The sequence below is a fragment of the Pezoporus flaviventris genome, unplaced genomic scaffold (genome assembly GCF_033815535.1).
Source record: "Pezoporus flaviventris isolate CSIRO_AGI_PZ_B2104156 unplaced genomic scaffold, CSIRO_AGI_Pfla_v1 ptg000001l, whole genome shotgun sequence".
In the NCBI taxonomy this organism is placed as follows: domain Eukaryota; kingdom Metazoa; phylum Chordata; class Aves; order Psittaciformes; family Psittacidae; genus Pezoporus; species Pezoporus flaviventris.
Window position 1 is genome coordinate 60904612 of NW_026892549.1, and position 20382 is coordinate 60924993.

Sequence of the window (20382 nt, forward strand, 5' to 3'; positions counted from 1 at the left end):
GCTTTAAACTAGATGTGTTGGGGGAGGGGGGCATCATTCCATCCCAACACACCCAGTCAATTTCCAGCACCTATAATAAACGCTCGGAGCAATGTAGAGATATTCCAGCTGCTCCAGCCAATGAGCTGGCTTCAGTTGGAGCTCGGCTCAGATGCCCCTATACAAATGCCTGTAGCATGGGGAACAAACAAGAGGAATTAGAGATGTGTGCACGTCTACGGGGTATGATATAATAGGCATCACAGAAACATGGTGGGATGGCTCCTATGACTGGAGTGTTGGAATGGAAGGTTACAGGCTCTTTGGAAAAGACAGGACAGGCAGGTGGGGAGGGGGAGTTGCCCTTTATGTTAGGGATAGGCTGGAGAGTATGGAACTCTGTCTGGGGACAGGTGAGCAGTCCACAGAGAGTTTGTGGGTCAGGGTTAAAAGGAATATAGCTATGGGAGACATTACTGTGGGCATCTGTTACAGAACACCTGATCAAGGAGAACCTGCGGGTGAAGCACTCCATAGACAGATAGGAAAAGCCTCACGCTCACAGGCCCTTGTTCTCATGGGTGACTTCAACCACCCTGACATCTGTTGGAAGGACGGCACAAGCAATCCAGGAGGTTCCTCCATTGTGTGGAAGACAACTTCCTTCTGCAAGTAATAGAGGAGCCGACAAGGAGAGGTGCCATGCTTGACCTCGTGCTCACCAACAGGGAAGGGCTTGTTGGAAATGTGACGCTCCAGGGCAGCCTTGGTTGCAGCAATCATGAGATGGTCGAGTTTGAGATCCTCAGGACAGTGAGAAGAGCCTGCAGCAAACTCACTGCCCTGGACTTCAAAAGAGCAGACTTTGGCCTCTTCAGGAACCTGCTTCGGAAGGTTCCATGGGATATAGCCCTAGAGAGCAGGGGGGACCAAGACTGTTGGTTGATATTCAAGGATCACCTGCTACAAGCTCAGGAGTGTTGCATCCCAACCAGAAGGAAGTGCAGCAGGAGGGCCAGGAGACCTCCTTGGATGGATAAGGAGCTCCTGAGGAAAATTCAAATGAAAAAAGAGGCTTATAAAAGGTGGAAGCAAGGACAGGCGGTGTGGGAAGAGTAGAGGGATGTTGTCCGGGAAGCTAGGGACCAGGTTAGGAAAGCTAAGGCCCAGTTAGAATTAAACGTGGCTAAGGATGTTAAGTGTAACAGGAAGGGATTCTACAGGTACATAGCAAATAAAAAACAGACTAGGGAGAACGCAGGCCACCTCTGGAAGCTCTCGGGAGAACCGGCTACACAGGATTTGGAGAAGGCTGAGGTTCTGAATGACTTCTTTGCCTCAGTCTTCACTGGCAAAAGCTCTGACCACACCACCCAAGTCTTGGAAGGCAGATGCAGGGACTGCGAGAATGAAGACCTTGGGCCCACTGCAGGAGAGGAACTGGTTCAAGACCATCTTGAAAATCTGAACGTGCACAAGTCCGTGGGTCCTGATGAAATCCATCCGCGGGTCCTGAAGGAGCTGGTGAATGAAGTTGCAAAGCTGCTGGCCATCATATTTGAGAAATCATGGCAGTCAGGTGAAGTTCCCAACAACTGGAAAAAGGGAAATATAACCCCCATTTTCAAGAAGGGGAAAATGGATGACCCAGGGAATTACAGACCAGTCAGTCTCACCTCTGTGCCTGGCAAAATCTTGGAGCAGATTCTCCTGGAAGGCATTCCGAGGCACATGAAAAACAACAAGGTGCTTGGTGACAGCCAGCATGGCTTCACTAAGGGGAAATCCTGCCTGACCAATTTGGTGGCCTTCTATGATGGGGCTATGGAACTGATGGACAGGGATAGAGCAGTTGATGTCATCTACCTGGACTTGTGCAAAGCGTTCAACACTGTCCCACATGACATCCTTGTCTCTAAATTGGAGAGACATCAATTTGATAGGTGGACCACTCGGTGGCTAAAGAACTGGCTGGCTGGCCACATGCAAAGAGTTGTGGTCAATGGCTCAATGTCCGGCTGGAGACCAGTAATGAGTGGCGTCCCTCAGGGATCGGTGTTGGGACCGGTCTTGCTTAACATCTTTGTTGCTGACATGGACAGTGGGATTGAGTGTGCCCTCAGCAAGTTTGCCGATGACACCAAGCTGTGTGGTTCGGTTGATACACTGGAGGGAAGGAATGCCATCCAGAGGGACCTTGACACACTTGTGAGCTGGGCTGATGCCAACCTCATGAAGTTTAACTATGACAAGTGCAAGTCCTACACCTGGGTCAGAGCAACCCCAGGCACAGCTACAGGTTGGGCAGAGAAGAGATTCAGAACAGCCCTGTGGAGAAGGACTTGAGGGTGTTGGTCGATGAGAAAATGAACATGAGCCGGCTTCAGTGTGCGCTTGCAGCCCAGAAAGCCGACCATATTCTGGGCTGCATCAAAAGGAGCGTGACCAGCAGGTTGAAGGAGGTGATCCTGCCCCTCTACTCCACTCTCATGAGACCTCACCTGCAGTTCTGGTGTCCTCAACATAAAAAGGACATGGAACTGTTGGAACAAGTCCAGAGAAGGGCGACGAGGATGATCAGGGGACTGGAGCACCTCCCATAGGAAGATAGGCTGAGAAAGTCAGGGCTGTTCAGCCTGGAGAAGAGAAGGTGGCGTGGAGACCTCATAGCAGCCTTCCAGTATCTGAAGGGGGCCTATAGGGATGCTGGGGAGGGACTCTTCATTAGGGACTGTAGAGATAGGACAAGGGGTAATGGGTTAAAACTTAAACAGGGGCAGTTTAGACTGGATATAAGGAGGAAATTCTTTCCTGTTAGGGTGGTGAGGCACTGGAATAGGTTCCCCAGGGAGGCTGTGAATGCCCCATCCCTGGCAGTGTTCAAGACCAGGTTGGACAAAGCCTTGGGTGATATGGTTTAGTGTGAGGTGTCCCTGCCCATGGCAGGGGTTTTGGAACTTAATGATCTTAAGGTCCTTTCCAACCCTAACTATTCTATGATTCTATGTTCTCTGTTACTATACATATGAATTTACTTGATGTGCCTTAGAGATCTTGATGATAGAATTAATTCTCTGACAGTATTACCTCATAACACACATCTTAATTACCTAACGCCAACATAATTGGCATTGCCATACAGTAATGTACTGCCTGTTCAGCATGCACTTGCCTAAGGGGTAGACCACAGGAAACAATAAACAGCAGCTGAAGTCTCAGCAATGAAAAAACATCAGAAAAGAACCATACCACATTCATCACATGGTGACAGTGCATCCAGGGGCATCTAATGCAGATTAGTTATACATTATAAAATCATCCCTCAGCTTGATGGAGGGCACCTTGTGTGTGTGCCTCTGTGCTCACACACTGGTTCAGCAAGACCTGCCACTGCCACATGTCTCCATAACTCACCTCTTCTTTATGTCGCAATTAAAGGTGAAATTGAACTTTTCAACCATTGGCTTGAAAACCTGAAAACCAAGCAGATATAAAACCACAGAGTGAATCTGTTTTGCAGTTAAAATTCCCCACTATTTTATGCAGTCTTTCAAAAAAAAAAAAAGAAAAAATTTAACACAAAAATTTTAGTTACATTATAAAAATAAAGAGAGCCAGTGTCATCCATGCAGCTAATTTGACATTCTTCAAACTTCATTCTGAATGATACCTTGTGTAAAAGTATTTTCTTACGGAAAGAGGAAGAGAGGTTCTTAACAATTCATTGCACTTCTAGAATAAAGAATGTATTTTAAATTAAGTTATCCTTAGTAATTAAAAGCAAAAGGACTAGTTAAAAGCAAAAGCTAGGGAATCCCATGAAACACTGGTTGCTCTCTACATGAAGTACACTAATACTGTTACATTCCCATGACTAATTTCATAGTTACAAATAAACTTGCAGTAAGAGGAACTGAAATACAGTCGTTACATTTATATATATGCATGAAAGATGCACCAAGCCAAAGAAACTTTTCCCTACCATGACTGTGTAGTCTATCTGAGGAGCCATCTCAGCATTAGTCCCACCTTTTAAATGAAGTTCTGATGGAGAAGCAGCAAACAGCACACAAGGCATTGCTACCTGCATCAGGAGACACACACTCCTAAAAAGAATCACAGGACAGTTAAATGTTGTGCAGTCATCATCCATAGAATTCCACAGAATATCAAAGGCAAAGGATTTTCCAGAGCCTTTACGTAAGTATTTGATTTTCAACATTATCTATAAGCTTATTAATCTCAAAGAACAGTAATTCAAAACCTCATGTCCTTAGCAAGCCTAAATATGGAGGGTTTTGTTTCACAATAAATGTCTTTACTACTCCTGTCTGAAATAAAAGTCATGCAGCTTACTTAGTGATGGGACTGTGAGAACAACAGGCTTACCTAGCAGACTGCAAAACCAGGAAAGGCTTAGGCAGCAATTTTATCATTGTAATACTTATTTAATAATAAAATATTTAGAGAATTACAAAATTGCTTAGAAGCTGGTCATGCTTCTGCAAAGAAAATCCAAGGGTATAGAAAACCTGCTTTTAGATACAAGACTCCCCTGCCATTGAATCTCTCTACATTTCATAGATAATAAAAAAACTTCCAAAAGGAATTTTCCCGAAGGAATTTTGTGCAGCAAAACCAAACAATTATCTCACAGAGGTTTCAAATGTTAGTTTGAATTGTGAAAACAGTAATCGCCACTGAACTGAAGAAAACATGGCTTTGTTGCCTTAAGTAACTTCCGAATGTTTATGAACTCTACTGTTTCTTTTTGTTTCTTTTTCCTTCTTCTTGTGTTTAATTACACATTCTGCTGCATTGTTGTTTACTTTCTGTGTTAAGTACAAGGCATTATCTTGGTTGTTTATACAATTGCAGCTCAGAAAAATATTTCTCTTAACTTAAAGGGAACTTTAACTTATGCCTAACCTGGCTTATGCTTCCAAACAACTGTTCACCTTCCATCGCTAAACCTACTTACTCTGTTTTGCAACAGATTCCAAGAACAAAGAGCCCAGTATTGTAATAGAGGGGAAACACAGGCACAAAGAACCATGGATAGAATATGTTTCCACTTCCCTAGTGTCCCATATCGTATCCCTACCTGTATAAGTAAAACTCCAACATTTACTTTATTGTACAGTGATTATTTCAGATCTCAAGGAGTTGAGATATTTACCTAATTTGCTGCATTTGACCTGATGTGAGAAAATAACAGATAAAGTTTTAAATACATGGGTAGCTGTTTGTTGCTTAACATTAATTAAGTGTTCAACTTACGTATCAATTGCATTCTAAAGCTATTACACTTGTATGTACTTTATTCATACATATCCTGCCTATACTAGAGGTTCCTCGGTCACATGCATGTGGCTCAGGCAGCACAGATTTTGCCTCAGTATGCATGCATTAAAGTTGTTGGGTTTTTTTCCCCTGCTGTTTTGTGATAATTTTAAAGTTACCAAAATGTTTTCTGTCATAATTTTAGCAGTGAAGAGCAGTCACTGGTCAGCATTATCCATGTACAAAGACATACCCTGCTGTTTTTGTATCTGCGATGTGTGTTCCACCTTTGATCTTCCCAGGAGTGAAGGTTATTTCTGTTGAGCCAATTTCTCCACCTTCCAGCTTCCCCTCACATAGGTCTCGAATGATCTCCAATCCAGACAGATGCTGAGGCCTTGGAGTGACAATACAAAGTTAGAGATATGTGCAAGAAGACTATATACGCATGTGGCATTAAAAGAAATACTAAACACCAAGTAATAAACACTAGAGGTCCAAATTTCAGCTCAAACAAGGATCAGAAATTTGATCTGGTTCCTACAATACTTTTGAGTTCACAGGAGCCAAAGGAGCAGCATTAGAATCATAGAATCAGTGGGGCAGGAAAAGCCCTTTAAGCTCATCCAGTCCAACCGTTCCCCAGCACTGCCAAGACCACCCATGGCACTGAGGCCTCGTCTCCACGGTGTGTGAGCACTTGCAGGGCCGGTGACTCCAGCACTGCCCTGGGCAGCCTGTTCCAATGCCTGAGCACCCTCTGGGGAAGGAATTGTTTCTCAGCTCCATCTAAACCTCCCCTGGTGCAGCTTGAGGCCGTTTCCTCTTGTCCCATCCCTTGTTCCTTGGGAGCAGAGCCCAGCCCCTCCTGGCTCCATCCTCCTGTCAGACAGTTGTAGGGAGCGATAAGGTCCTCCCTGAGCCTTCCCTTTTCCAGACTGACCCCCCCAGGTCCCTCAGCCATTCCCCATCACACTTGTGCTCCAGGCCCTGCACCAGCTCCACTGCCCTTCTCTGCCCCACTCCAGCACCTCAGTGTCTCTCTTGTAGTGAGGGGTCCAGAACTGAACCCAGGATTTCAGGTGCAGCCTCACCAGTGCTTGGGCAAAACGCAGTGGGTAACTGGCAATACTGAACGGGAGCCCAGCCAGTAACGGCTGCCAGAACCACAACAGAGCCAACAGTTTGGCTACCTATCTGTCTTGCTGTACTTGCATTTCCATTTGTTTCATCTAACTTGAATAGGAAAATAAACCTGTTCTTAACACCATCCACTCGGTGAACCATGTTTTGCTGAGGCATTACATGTCCTCAACTGTATTTCATGGCTCATCCCGTGCACTCTGCTTAGCACCTTTGACACTACTTTGGAGACGCTCAGGGGCCAAGGGCCCGAATGCTCTTGCCGGGAATGTTCGGTTCGCTCCCGACCCTTTCTCCGCGTTCTGTCCTTCCCATGTAAGAGTCACAGTGGGTTTCCCGACCCCTCTCAAGGCAGGGGGAACACACGCGGTTCGTTCTTGGAAGCACTTCAAACAAAGCCAGGCCCGGGAAGGCCTCACACTCGTAACGCGGCCCCGCTGAAGGCGCCCGGCGCCGCCGCACCCCGGGACCGCGGCGGACGTGAGGACGCGAGAAGGGCCGTTACCTGAGGCCGGGCTGGCTCCGGCCGGCGCGGATCCGGCGCACCCGCAGCGGCAGGCCCAGCAGGCAGCTCAGCGCCGTGGACACTCGCAAGATCTGCCCGCCCTGCACAGAGAAACGGCTCGTCAGGCGCTGTGGCACTGCCTACCCGGCCGGCCGCTACCCGCGGTGGGGTAAGGCGAGGCGAGGAGAGGCCAGCCCGAGCCCGCCGCCGGTGCTCACCCCCTCCATGATCCCGCCGTCAACCTCCACCCTGTCCCCGTCCATGGCCGGCGGTGAGCGGAGCGCTCTCTCGCAGAGGACCCTGCCGCGCCGGCGGGATCCCAGCGGGGTCCTGCAGACGGCGAGCCCCCGGCGGAGCAGCCCCACGGTGGCACGGAAGAGCCCGCGATGCGCTGCCGCCGCTTGGAGCAGGCGCAGAAGGCAGACACCTCCCTGCCCGCCCGCCGTGGGCTGTCATGAGCGGCTCCGCTGCGTGAGGAGCAGCCGCCGGGTCCCAGCGCCGGGGCAGCCGCGCAGCGGGGTGGGGTGGGGTGGGAAAACCAACCCCGTTGGACCCCGACGGAGCGGCGCCTTTTCTCCGCCCCGCGCTCCGGCCCCGCCGCCGCCCCCCGCCTGGTTGGCTGCGGCTGTCGCGGCCGGTGCCGGTTGGCCGGCCAGTGGGAGGTGTGCGGTGCGGGTGGGCTGCGCTGGCCGGAGCAAGATGGCGGCGCTGAGCGCTGTGAGGAGCAGCGGCCGAGCTGCGCGGCGCCTGGTAAGGGGAGCGGGGGTCCCTGCGCTCCCGGAGGGGGGGACAGCGCGCCGCCTCGGCGGCGGAACCCGAGGGTCCCGTTGTTTGCTTCCAGCCGGGAGCGGGCAGGGACCCTCGGAGCAAACATGACACGTTCGCGGGCTCGCCGCCTCCCCTCAGCCCTCCCGTGTGCCCTCCGCCCTCCTCGGCAGGTGACAGCGCGGACCGCAGCCCGTCCGCGGTGCACAGGTGACGGGACTCTCCAGCCCCGGAGTGTCCCCGGCTCCCAGGGAGCCCTGGACACCTTCCTCCGCCGCGCAGAGCACCCTCAGGGTCCTCCCCATGGCCCGTGCTTGCTGTGACAGAAGCGTGTGCCTCCTGCAGTAAGCCGCCGACAGCCATCCTTCTGTTATTTCTTAGTCATCCGATTGCGCTGCCTGTACGTTACACTGCCATCGCGCCTACTCTGACCCTTGGCATACCGCATCTGCACAGAGGCAGTGTAGTTTACACACACAGGGTCATAGAATATAGAGTAACAGGTTGGAAGGGCCCTGAAAGATCATCTCGTCCAATCTTTCTAGGCAATGCGTAACCTAGACTAGATATCAAAGCACCTTGTCCAGCATCATCCCATCAGAGTTGCATGATTTCATACGGGCATCTGGCTAAACATTGCGAAAAGAGAAGCTGTAACATTGGGCTGGATTTTGAGAATTCACAGCACAGTAACTTTTTCGGCTGCCCTAGTACAAAGCATACAAATAGGGAAGATGGAATAGGGGGAAATTTATTTCTCTGAATCCCAGAAGCCTTGACATGACACCTTACCATACTTCAAGAAGTGAATCTTGACAGTGGGTTGGACTAGATGATCTCCAGAGGTCCCTTCCAACCCCAGTGATTCTGTGATTCTGTAATCTATCTAGTTGCCTTTTAGGATGTTTACAATCTCATACACATACACCACTACGAAGACTTACCTCATGCTTTCTTCTGCCTTCTTGTATGATAGTCTTCCTCCCATAATGAAGAGTGTTGGTTTCCAATTATGTCACTGATGTTTTGTGGAATGTCAGGAAAACAAGCAAGACCAAGGACTTTCTCAGTCTCATGCTCTGCCAGGGAGGAGGGGACACTGGGAGGAAGCAGAGGCAGGACACCTGACCCAAACTAGCCAAAAGGGTATTCCATACCACAGCACGTCATGGCCAGTGTATAAACTGGAGAGTTACTCAAAAGACCCAGATCACTGCTCAGGTCGAGCTGGGTATCGGTCAGTGGGTGGTGATCGATTGTATTCTCCTCCCTTGTTATTTGCCTTATCGTTATTATTATTTGTGGCAGCAGTAGTGATTTGTGTTATACCTTAGTTACTGGACTGTTCTTATCTCAACCTGTGGGAGTTACATTCTTTCCGTTCTCCTCCCCATCCCTCCAGGAGCAGCGGGAGGAAGAAGGAGGGAGTGAGTGAGAGGCTGCATGGTTCTGAATTACCAGCTGGGCTTAAACCACGACAGTCAGAAAATAGCATTATGATGATTAAATACTGAAATTAATAAGTGCAACCTCTTTATTTAATGGCTTTTAATTTTCCCTTTGTTAGAAAAGAACACTGTTGTGAAGAGATTGGGTGCTGTATTACATACTAGCACACCAACTTTATAGTAGAGAATGTGCAAAAACCCAAATCAATGCAGTGATTTTGTATTATTCCTACGGTATTGAAACTCTTCTGTAACAAAACCAGTTTGGTTTTTTTTTTGCAGTGATATTACTAGTTCACTACCTGCATTGGTTACCAAATGTTAAAAACACATGGGAAGCATTATGAAACTTCGTATTTAGAATAGTTTTACAGATCTGATGTGCTCCTTGTGATCATCTTCTCAGGTAAATATTAAATGTTTTCCATGTAGGGTTATACAAAGAGAAACGAGCCTTATTGTAAACCTGGGACGAAAAGATCATGTTGGACAAAAAGAAAAAGTAGCCATGGACTGAAGTGAGAAGAAATGCAGAATTAAAAGTAGGAGAAGATAGGTTTGTGAAGATGTACATTATATACCAGGGTTGTAACTGAGAATGTTAAATGTGTTCCTAAAATAAGACTTGTCAGTCCTATCATTTTGCCTGATTTTTTAAAGGTGAAAATTCTTTGGAGAACTAATAAAAATGATTTACTGTTTGCTCATTACAGGAATGAGAAAAATACTCATTCTAGATCAGTAGATACAGTCTTTAGATTGTATCTAAATCAACAGATACAAGTAGCAAGCAGCTGAAAAGTAACTCGATATAACTTCATTGTGTCCTCTATTGTCTTGTATAAACATTTGTTTCTGAAAGAAAGGCAATATTAAATATAACTTGCAATGCTAGGCTAAATAACACAGAAAATGTGTACATTGTCACTTCAGAATGGTTCCGTTTTCTGAATACTCCACTTTTTAGAAGTGTAATACAAATTTAAGTAGTTGAGCAATGTGGGATGTGGGGAGGGAAATCAGGAAGTTTCATTTGCTCTGTAATAACTGGAATGATTTTTAAGTTGAAATGAACTCTCCCATGCAGGTGTGCTGTTTTCTGGCTCTTCTCAGAAGATAATTTCTAAATTTTACAGTTTTGAGGTACATTGTAGCACCTGATTTTTTTTTTCATATCTCTAAATTAATTAGAGATAGTATCCACTGATAAATGATTTTTGTTAATTTTGCAGCACTCTAAGAAAATGTAACACCAGAATTACATTAGCTTTAAGAAATCTTACTAAATAACTTCTGTTGAGTTGAATGATAAAATGCCTGTTTCTGTCAATGCAAGTGCTACTGGCTTTGCTTTTGACCAAAATCACAACTGATTATGTTAAGTGTCATGTTTTGCCTGAAGAACCGTTGACCCTTTAAGTTGGATAAATACAATTGTAACCAAGAGAGAAAACAATCTCATGCCCAGTCCTTAAAAAATGGCATTAAAGTTCATGTGAAATGGTATTTACTTGAAGATGGTTGCCTCCTAGATTAGCAAAAATAAAAGGGCAACTGTCTGTGCCCTCTGGTGTGAATTCCCTTTGCTGTCAGTACTTCTGATCAACCTTTGGTTGGAATAAGAATTGACGAAAATCCACTGATTTTTCTTGCAGCCTAGGGAGCTAGCCCTAGGGATTTTCTAGCCAGCATCTACTCTGGATAAGAATATTTCCAATGGCTGATGTAGTTGATATTATGTATGCTTTCTGTGTGTGTGTGTCCTGATTAAACTAATTGTTTAGAGAAACAATAGCAAGTGTGAATCTCTTGCAAGATCCTGTCATGATTTTTGTTAACTGGTTTTGTTATTGTGGCTTTGATCTCCCCATGTGTTTTGTTGGTGAAAGGAGTTAAAACCTGGCAAAGCTTATGCTAATGTAATGGTTATTGTACATTCAGTATAATTGTGTTTCCATAAGAACATCTCTTATATAAAGTAGGATTAAACTGGTTTAGTATTACTGTTACATCAGGAATATTGAATGAGCTCTGCATTCCTCAGTCCGCTGTATTAACACTGAAGACTTTTCTCCCCCAGGTTTGCAGTCACCGGGTTAGATCGTGCAGCAGCATTCGCTTTATAAAATCAAAATATGTGTGCGTGTTTGACAAATCTGCCCTCAAGTTTAGTCATCAGCAGCGATTATTCAGAACATCTGCTGGTAATTTTTTTCATCATAACATTTCTTTTACTTTGCTGTTTGATGAGTGTTACTTTCGCAGTTTGTATATGACTGGTGTATAGACTATGCTTGACACATTCAGATTTTTCTGTCTGAGGTATTCAGTATTAAACATTCTGTATTTCTGGTTCATCTATTTTAAGTTTCACGTGGCCAAATTGTCCAGTTTAAGCTTTCTGACATTGGAGAAGGGATTACGGAGGTGACTGTAAAGGAATGGTAAGCTCTACTTCTATAGAAATACACTAAGAAATGAGCAAATAGCTTAACAGCTGTATTATCAGTTATGTATCTGTGAATATGTTTTCTGGATTACTGGTGAAGTTTTTCAGGTTTAATTTTCCCCATTTTTAAACCTTGTATATACTAAGCTTTGCATTTTGCTTGCTTACAGTCTGATTTGTTTGAGAGTGGAAGAGGTGGAAGGAATGGGATGCCCTAACTGCACTTATATGTAGGCTTTTGTTCAGTGATGAATGTTTTTAGAGTGCAAGTTGGTCTTTGTTTTATTATACTTACTTAGGCTGAACTTAAGAAGCAAATACCTAGTCTGGAGAATCCATATCATTTTATCCTATACCTGTTCTTTATTGACTTTGGCAAAAGATTTGAACATTAAATTGCTTGTAAAAAGCCAGTGATGAATGAATTAAGCAAAATCAAAGTGTACAGTGAAGGAAGGCAATGTTGAAATGCCTTGTTCTTTGTAGAAATAGGTGAAAATATACTGATCCTGGCAATTTGAAACTAAGAACTTTATTAGATTCAGACTAAGCTGGGCTCATTCTTATTTTTAGATGGCTTATAATCTGTTAAGAAAACTCTGCTTTACCAAAGTAATAGTAAAAATCCATATCTGAAGGTATCCTAAATCATTTGTCATTTCACACCACAAAGGGTTCTGCAGCAGTCAGGCAAAAGGTATATAGCAAATGTACCCATTGTGTAGAATTTGTATTCTTATCTGGAATGCATTTTCAAGCTGTGGGCATGTACATAACTGATCAAAAGAACACACAACATGGATTTTTACACTTAACATGTTTTATACTAGCCCTTGTCTTTTTCTTTTAGGTATATAAAGGAAGGTGATAGTGTGTCTCAGTTCGATAGCATCTGTGAAGTACAAAGCGATAAAGCTTCCGTTACTATTACTAGTCGTTATGATGGCATCATTAGAAAACTCCATTATAGTTTAGATGAAATTGCTTATGTTGGAAAACCACTAGTGGACATTGAAATCGATGCTTCAAAAGGTATTGTAAAGTGGGCTTTTCTCTCTCCTGTTTTATGTTGTTGTCATAAAGCCATAAGTGACAGTTTACTTTTTCCTCCTGAAACTCTTAAAACTGATTTCTCTCTCTCCCTCCTCCCTCTTTATAAAGTCAAGAAAACTAAGCAGAAAAAGCTGTGATACTTTATTAGGATTTACAATCTCAACACTCCCTATAGAAAATTTAGCTTAAGCAGCAACCTTTAATATGCTGTGTTCACATCCCATCCCGTCCCAACGTTAAAACCCTCCTCTGTCACGGAATCACATAATGGTTGAAGTTGTGATTCAAGAAATGCTTATAATGTACTAAAGTTAATTTTTTGTGAGCAGGTATTGCCGCAGCAGAAGATGTTGTTGAAGCACCTCCTATGTCTCATGAAGAACACACACACCAAGAGATAAAAGGTCACAAAACATTAGCAACCCCTGCAGTTCGTCGTCTGGCCATGGAGAACAATGTAAGTTTACTGAACCAGGTCCTGCTACCTTTTATCCGGCTTTTATATAGCAGTTTGACTGACAAGGAGACATGACTTGACATGGATCTGAAGGAGAGTACAGTGAGAAATGGCTTGTTTCCAAATACGTTTTGAATGTATAAAAACTGCTGTAAAGATGAAGAGGATTGTGCTTTCTGATGATTATGGTGGATAGAAAAAGAATTACTGGGCTTAAAATGCAGCTGAGATGCTTTAGGCTGGAGATTAAGAAAACCCTTTTAGAATAAAAATCAGAAGTATCAGAATAGATTCCTAGGAGGAAGGAGGGAAAATGGAATCTCAGCTTTAGCTACCTTGTTCTGTTTTTCAGACTTGTATTAGAACAGAGAATGTACTAGGTGAGCTTTTCTGATTCTTTTTATGCTGTGAATCTATGAATATTCCTTTGGCTTTGAAAGCTCGTGGTGCATTTTTAGGAGAAAAATAAATAAGCAGAGAAAATTCAGTGGAAATAGCTTTCCTCAGATTAATCATGGAATTAACTAGGTTGAAAAAGACCTTTTAAGCTCATCAAGTCCAACCGTTACCCCAGGACTGCAAAGGGTACCACTAAACCATGTCACTAAGGGTCTCGTATTGATTCTGGGAGGTAACTAAGAGGTAAGTAGTATTCATAGTTCTTGCTTAAAGTATGCAGCTGGGCACCTAGTGGGCCTTCTGAAGGATTTGAACAGCGTTGAGTACCTAATAAATCATAGAAAGGGAAAGAAAACTGTAGATATATTAGATCAATAACTGAAATAATTTTTATTGTGGCTCACAATATAGAGTATTTTTATATTGCTGTAAAACAAAAGTGTCATATCTTGTTATGTACTTTTCAGATTAAATTGAGTGAAATTGTTGGAACAGGGAAAGATAATAGAATCCTTAAAGAAGATATACTCAATTACTTGGCCAAACAAACAGGAGCTATTTTACCTCCATCACCAAAGGCTGAAATTATCCCACCTTTGCCAAAATCAGAGATTGTGCCAGCTCCTCCAAAGGACAAAGCACGCAAAATTCCTGTGCCTGTTTCCAGACCCATTGTGTTTTCAGGAAAAGATAAAACTGAACCTATAACAGGTAAATAATCCAATATACATTCTTCAGACTAAGTTCACAGTAGGCTGCCAGTAAATGTTATTCCTTGAACAGATGGTTCTTTTTGATGGCATTTGCTTTTCATGTTATTGTCATGCAAGTAAGTGGTAGGAAAACATGCTCTGTTAGAAGGTGTTGCATGAAATAATTATTTTATGAAATAATTGTCCATGTTTTGATTGGATGGAATTGGGCTCCAAGTTGCATTTACTCATTTTTAGTCTGTGGTTGTTCAATGTGTGCTGAAACAGGTAGGAATTCTGAAACACATGTGAGGTATAATTAGTGGCAAAGTGCCACGAATTTGAGGGTTTATCAGTGCTTAATATGATTAAGCATACTTTAGGATTCACACTTCTGGAGAAGCGTGCAACAGAATACATAAAATAAGAAAAAACACATTAAAATAGGAAAATAAAAGAGGTTTTGCTTGCCTTTCAGGCAGTGTTTATTTGGAATGAGCAGTGCAGATTACTGTACTATGATGTCAAATACATACATAGGAGGGATATGCAGTAATATATTCTGAAATACTGCAGTTGTAAAAATTGAGTTGCATGTGCTGAATAGTTGATCCTAAAGTGAGCTTCACCCTGTCCTGCCTTTGTTGTGGTTTGGTTTGTTTTTTTTTTAAGTTGTGTAATGTGTTTAATGGAAACAAATAACTGAACTTTCACCGTAACTTGCCAGAAGTTCATTTTGTTGGTTTAAGAAGTCAGTGAATATTTTGCAGGTTTTCACAAGGCAATGGTAAAGACTATGAGTGCAGCCCTGAATATCCCCCACTTCTGTTACTGTGATGAGATTGATTTGACTGAGCTTGTGCAGCTGCGAGAAGAGCTGAAACCTCTAGCCCAAATTCGTGGAGTTAAGATTTCCTTTATGCCTTTCTTCATAAAGGTGAGACCTGCAGCAGAGCACTTACACAGATTTGGTCAAAATCTGATCAATGGTGTTGTATGTTTGAAGCACCTCTTTATCATCTGAGTAATTACAGGGCACAAGTAAAGTCTCAACTTTTCTTGGTTATTTATCAATTTACTATTGGAATTATAGTTAGGGCTATTTTAATATCATGGAAAGTCTTTTAAATATTAATGGGGAAGGATGGAGCAGATAAAGCATTATTTGTGATGGGGTTAGGCATCACTGGGTGTTTGTATTACACAAAACAAATTTGAGAAGCTGTCAGTATTTTTTATGAGCTCAATTAAAATAAACCCACATGAAATGTGTAATTAATATTGTTATTATTCTTATATCTTTGGTCAGTAATGAATCCCGTAGGTGAATCAGTATGTCTCTCCTGTTGTTCAAGTGTATCAGTATGTCTCTCCTGTTGTTCAGAAGACCAAACACTTGCACTCATTTAGTTGCCATAGTTCCATTTCCAGCTGTTGGCTGGAATGCATAGCTTAGTCTGAAACTTCTGGTGATGCTATTTTAATTAGAGTGTTAAGTAAGCATTTGTTCTGCGCCCTCTCTTCAGGGGAAATTATTCCTTGAAATAATTTTCATCTAAGTGGAGAGCTGAGAATGACATTGCTGCTGAATCTCATAACTTTTGTCTTGGGATATTTGATTTGAACTGGAGAATGGAAACAAAAGCAAATTCAACTTCAATTATACTTGGGAAAGGGATTATATGTTCATATAATGTCTGTTCATATGTCTGTCTGATATATATTTTGGTTTTGTAAGTTGTCTTATGACAGAGTATCAACAGACAAGTTTAGGAGAGTTCAAGCCATATTGTTATTACTCTAAATTGTCTCCCGCCCTTCCATCCTTTCCATGCAGCTCTCCAATTCAAAAATACAAAAATCTGTCCTTTTATTTTTTCTTTTCTGTTTACCAGGCAGCCTCTCTGGGATTATTGCAGTATCCCATTCTTAATGCTTCTTTGGATGAAAACTGTCAAAATGTCACATATAAGGTTTGTAAAGTACTGATAAAAGTTGTGAGCAGAAAACCTAAACTAACAGCTGACAAAGGCTTTTCAGAATGCCCAAGTTCATTGCAAGAACCAAAATTACAGTGTTGTGCTGGAAAATAATTTGGGTGTTGTGGAATCCTGGACTGGTTTGAGTCATCTAGTCCAAACCCCCTGCCATGGGCAGGGACACCTTCCGCTAGAGCAAGTGGCCTTCCAACCTGGCCTTGAGCACTGCCAGGGATGGGGCAGGCACACCTTCTCTGGGCACCCTGTGCCAGTGTTTCACCAAAACTGTGGTGTTGTGCTAGAAAATAATTTGTCTGTCCAGATTCTGAGATTGGATTTGATTTATTATTGATCTTATTTCAGTAGTTTCCTTAATTAGAACCAATTTGTTATTTAGGCTGGCCTTAAAAATGCGTATTAATCTAGTGATTTCTTATTTTTCACCTGAAAATGAGCTAAGCATTTATTTAAAAATGAGAACATATAAATTCTAGTGCAGATTTTAGTAATGGCACAGTGGTTCCACTGTTCCAGCACTCAACCCTTATGTATTAAACTCGTATTTTAAACTCAGCTTTGGTAAAAATGAGTTCATTTTCAACCAAGGTGCTAGATTGATGCTTCTGGGCAGGAAATTTTTTCTTAAGTGATGTGTACATGCTCCTTGCAGTACAAACTTTTTTCATGCTGTTTTGTCACTCTCTCTCAGATGAATCCTTACCTATTCTTTCTAGCAAATGAAAGGCAGCTCAGTTTCCTTTTAATGTTAGTGAACTCATTAAAATGTGCTAATGATGTTTTGTTCCCCATATAATCATCCTAAAGTCAAATATTTGCAGTTTGAAATTGATTCCAGGATTTAGTATTTGCCAAAATAAATTTGCACTTGGCAGATGTGAAAAGGGCATAATTGAAACTTTTACGTCCCCTTCTCCTGTCAAAGCTGTATAGAGGAGTTGCAGCTCCTGCTACAGACAGCACTTTCTAAGTTAAAAAGATACATAGGGAAGACTTTTCTGTGGAAAACAGATTTTATGTTGACTGCTTATGTTAATATTCAGTTAATGAAACTGGTTTCAGGCTTCACACAACATTGGAATTGCTATGGATACAGAGCAAGGTTTGATTGTCCCAAATGTGAAAAACGTGCAAGTCTGCAGTGTATTTGAGATTGCTTCTGAATTGAATCGCCTACAGTCTCTGGGCTCTGCAGGCCAGCTGGGAACCAGTGACCTCACGGGAGGAACATTCACCCTTTCGAACGTTGGCACAGTAAGTACTGGAAAAATGGGAACTTAGGCTGAAAACTGAAATAAATACCTTAGCAAAGTTTAATATGCAATGAACAAACCCTGTGGCAATTAATGCAAGAGGCAGTCTGCTTAAAACAAAGTTAATTTCATTAATATCCCTAGCTTTTTCTTTTCTAGATTGGTGGCACTTACACCAAACCTGTGATACTACCTCCTGAGGTAGCTATTGGAGCACTCGGAAAGATACAGGTATATTCACTTTCCCTCAGTGATGTGAGTGTTTAACTAAGTTCATGTGTAATGAGAATGTCTCTGTTTTGTTTTTCTTGTATAAATATTTCCTCTTTATGTTACAGAAGCTGCATAGCTTGTGACTGTAAAGTTTTGTGATGTTTTTAGAGACACCAGATGTTTAAATAGAAGTCTCTTGTGCCAAGGGTTCAGATTTGTTTTCTAGAATCCTGTTATATTACACTCACATCTATGTTTAGCCTTCTGGTTATTCAGAAACAACATAAATATATTCTTACAGGTTTTGCAACATGGTGATAGCATTTTTGCTGTCATCAAGGAGAAAACATGAGACGGAAACAGTGTTCTGATACTGAAGTTTAGTTTCATGAGCCAGATAATTGAATTCATACAGCAGTCTGTATGGTGAAAGGTGTTTCATATTTCCTGAATTTCAGGCTTTAAATCTTTAATACAGACGTTTGAGATCAATGGTGGAAATGAAGTCAATATTAAATTAAAATTACTTTTTCTGTGTTCTTCCTGCAAGCCTTTTGTTTAGGGAATGGTTTAGAAAAGTCTTTACTTTGAGTACTAACAGTTCATTAAACTCTTCAGGAAGAGACTTTTGAGTCAAGAAAGGTTTTTGCTACTTCAAGTATCTCCGTGTTGGTGGAAACAGGATATGACTGTTTATTATGTAGGTTTGCAATATATCCTGATCTGCAGTGCAAGCAATAATGGGAAGGCCTTTGTTTTTTCAATGGCCCTGCTGCTGTCTGTCTCATGTAGCAAAATGTTTAGATTTATATTAACAACTTAATGGTAAAAAGAACTACAGCTTTGTTAATGAAACTATTTCCTATTCCTGGTTTTTCCTGTCCTCTGATGTGTAGGTTCTTCCTCGGTTTAATGGAAAAGGTGAAGTATTTAAAGCACAGATAATGAATGTGAGTTGGTCGGCTGATCACCGCATCATTGATGGAGCTACAATGGCCCGCTTTTCGAACTTATGGAAATCTTACTTGGAGAACCCTGCTTCCATGCTGCTTGACCTTAAATAAAGGAAACCCGGGCTGGAATATGCCTTCCAACTTTGTCAGACTGAATAATGACAAAAGCTGACACTGCTAGCACATGGCCTTTGCTACGCACATTAGTATATCATATTGTGTGGTTAGAAGTTCTCAACAGCTGGTATCAGCCTATCAGTCATTACTTCTTTTAATTAGTAGTGCTGTAATTTCTTTTACAGGAGACTGCAAAACTTAATAGATCATGGGGCGACTTCTGATTACGGTGAATGAATGTCTTTATTTTGCCTTTTCTAATACGTATGGTTGTGAGGCTGGTGTGACCAAATGACACTGATCGACATCTGCAGGATTTATAATCTGACTAACCTGTTTTGAAGGGAAATGCTCATAATTCTTCCTTGTTGAACACATACATTTATTTTAATAATTTTTATCCAAATTTCCAAAAGAAGTTATGCAAAAATAATATACAAATAAAATGCCTTTTATGCTTCTACTGTAAGATGTCCAGAGAGCGTTTTGTTGTTTAACTGAATAAACCTCTTGAGTCTTTTGCTAGTCCACTTTTTCCTGGCAATTACTTGCACAGGTACTCTTTATCAAATTATAAATTAAGAGGCCATATTTATTGAAATGCTTGCTGATAACATGTATTGATAACTGTCAGGACCTTAATGCTCTAGAATATCTTGTATTTTTATAAGCTGGAAGTAGCTGCAGGCCTTAAATACCTTCCAGTTATTTTTGTTTCATATAGAAAGCATCTGACTGTTACAAAAGAAAGAAAGAAAAGAAAAAACTGAGGATTTCATTTGGTTTTCTGTCCTTGGGAAAGTCTGACAGGAAGCAGAACATGTTCTGAAAGCTTGCATTGTGCATTGGTGTTCAGGTAACTAGAGTTTGACAGATTAATCAGATACAGTGAAGAATTAACATTAAAAAAATCACTGTATCAGATAAGGACTTTTTAAACTCTGATGTGAGAAACATGATGAACAGGTTCAAGTTAGTGCCTCCAAACAGGCAACAGTCATGTGACTTTAAGGTAAACTGAACAGATGATGAGGTTTGCACTGGTGATTTAAGAGGAGAGATGAAGAAAACTGATGGGTATAAATTCCTGCTAGAAATTTAAGTTGCAAACAGACACAAGAGAAGACAGTTACATGGCCTTAAAAATGAATTTGTGAGGCACAAAATGGACATTTTTCTCCTTTCTTTAGATACGTCAAAAATTGCCTCTACAGGAGCATTCTCCAAAACTGTAGACCAAATTTGTCAATTGCATTAGCTGTGAAGATGCAAAACACAAGCTACCAGAGGTAGAATCTCTGCTATCCTTGATGCTGGGACTGAGCAAGAGGAAAACTGGTAATGTAGGGTAGGGAGCATGGGAGCATGCATGTAAGGTGCTATTTATATTTCTATTGTGGTATGAAAGTCTTTTATATCTAGGTCATTTCTTGCAAAGTTTGACTAATATATCATGCTTATCAGCTGTTTGATTTTTGTGAGATTTATTTATTCCTAATAAAAAATTAAAGCCACAAAGGCTTGTAGTAATAGTGGTTTTATTTGTTCATTTTCTGCAGGCAATTCTGTACAGGTGACAAGCTTCTATTTCTTCTTTATGAATTTCTACCTGTCTTAAAGATCCTCCTGCACTCAAGACTACCAGAAGAACACAGTCTGCTTTCCTACAAGTGTGT

General features: G+C 42.0%; 2 protein-coding genes across 2 annotated transcripts in view; one reads left to right on the forward strand and one right to left on the reverse strand.

Annotated features, from left to right (window-relative positions):
- The window catches only part of RTCA (RNA 3'-terminal phosphate cyclase), a 14095-nt gene extending 6674 nt beyond the window's left edge, over positions 1-7421 (reverse strand). Inside the window, exons 1-5 of the mRNA XM_061460970.1 lie at positions 7129-7421; positions 6911-7011; positions 5516-5659; positions 3962-4085; positions 3394-3452 (exon numbers count right to left, since the gene is read on the reverse strand). Of these exons, the coding sequence (XP_061316954.1) occupies positions 3394-3452; positions 3962-4085; positions 5516-5659; positions 6911-7011; positions 7129-7173 (473 nt within the window). The 5' untranslated portion in view covers positions 7174-7421. The remainder of the gene's footprint in view (positions 1-3393; positions 3453-3961; positions 4086-5515; positions 5660-6910; positions 7012-7128) is intronic.
- Positions 7422-7523: 102 nt separating this feature from the next.
- On the forward strand, positions 7524-20224 carry DBT (dihydrolipoamide branched chain transacylase E2). Its single transcript, XM_061460933.1, has 11 exons — positions 7524-7660; positions 11204-11327; positions 11492-11567; positions 12423-12604; positions 12955-13082; positions 13949-14192; positions 14944-15110; positions 16069-16146; positions 17233-17424; positions 17583-17654; positions 18533-20224. The coding sequence occupies exons 1-11, from the start codon at positions 7610-7612 to the stop codon at positions 18698-18700; spliced, it is 1482 nt and encodes a 493-aa protein (XP_061316917.1). The 5' UTR covers positions 7524-7609; the 3' UTR covers positions 18701-20224.
- Positions 20225-20382: the final 158 nt, after the last annotated feature.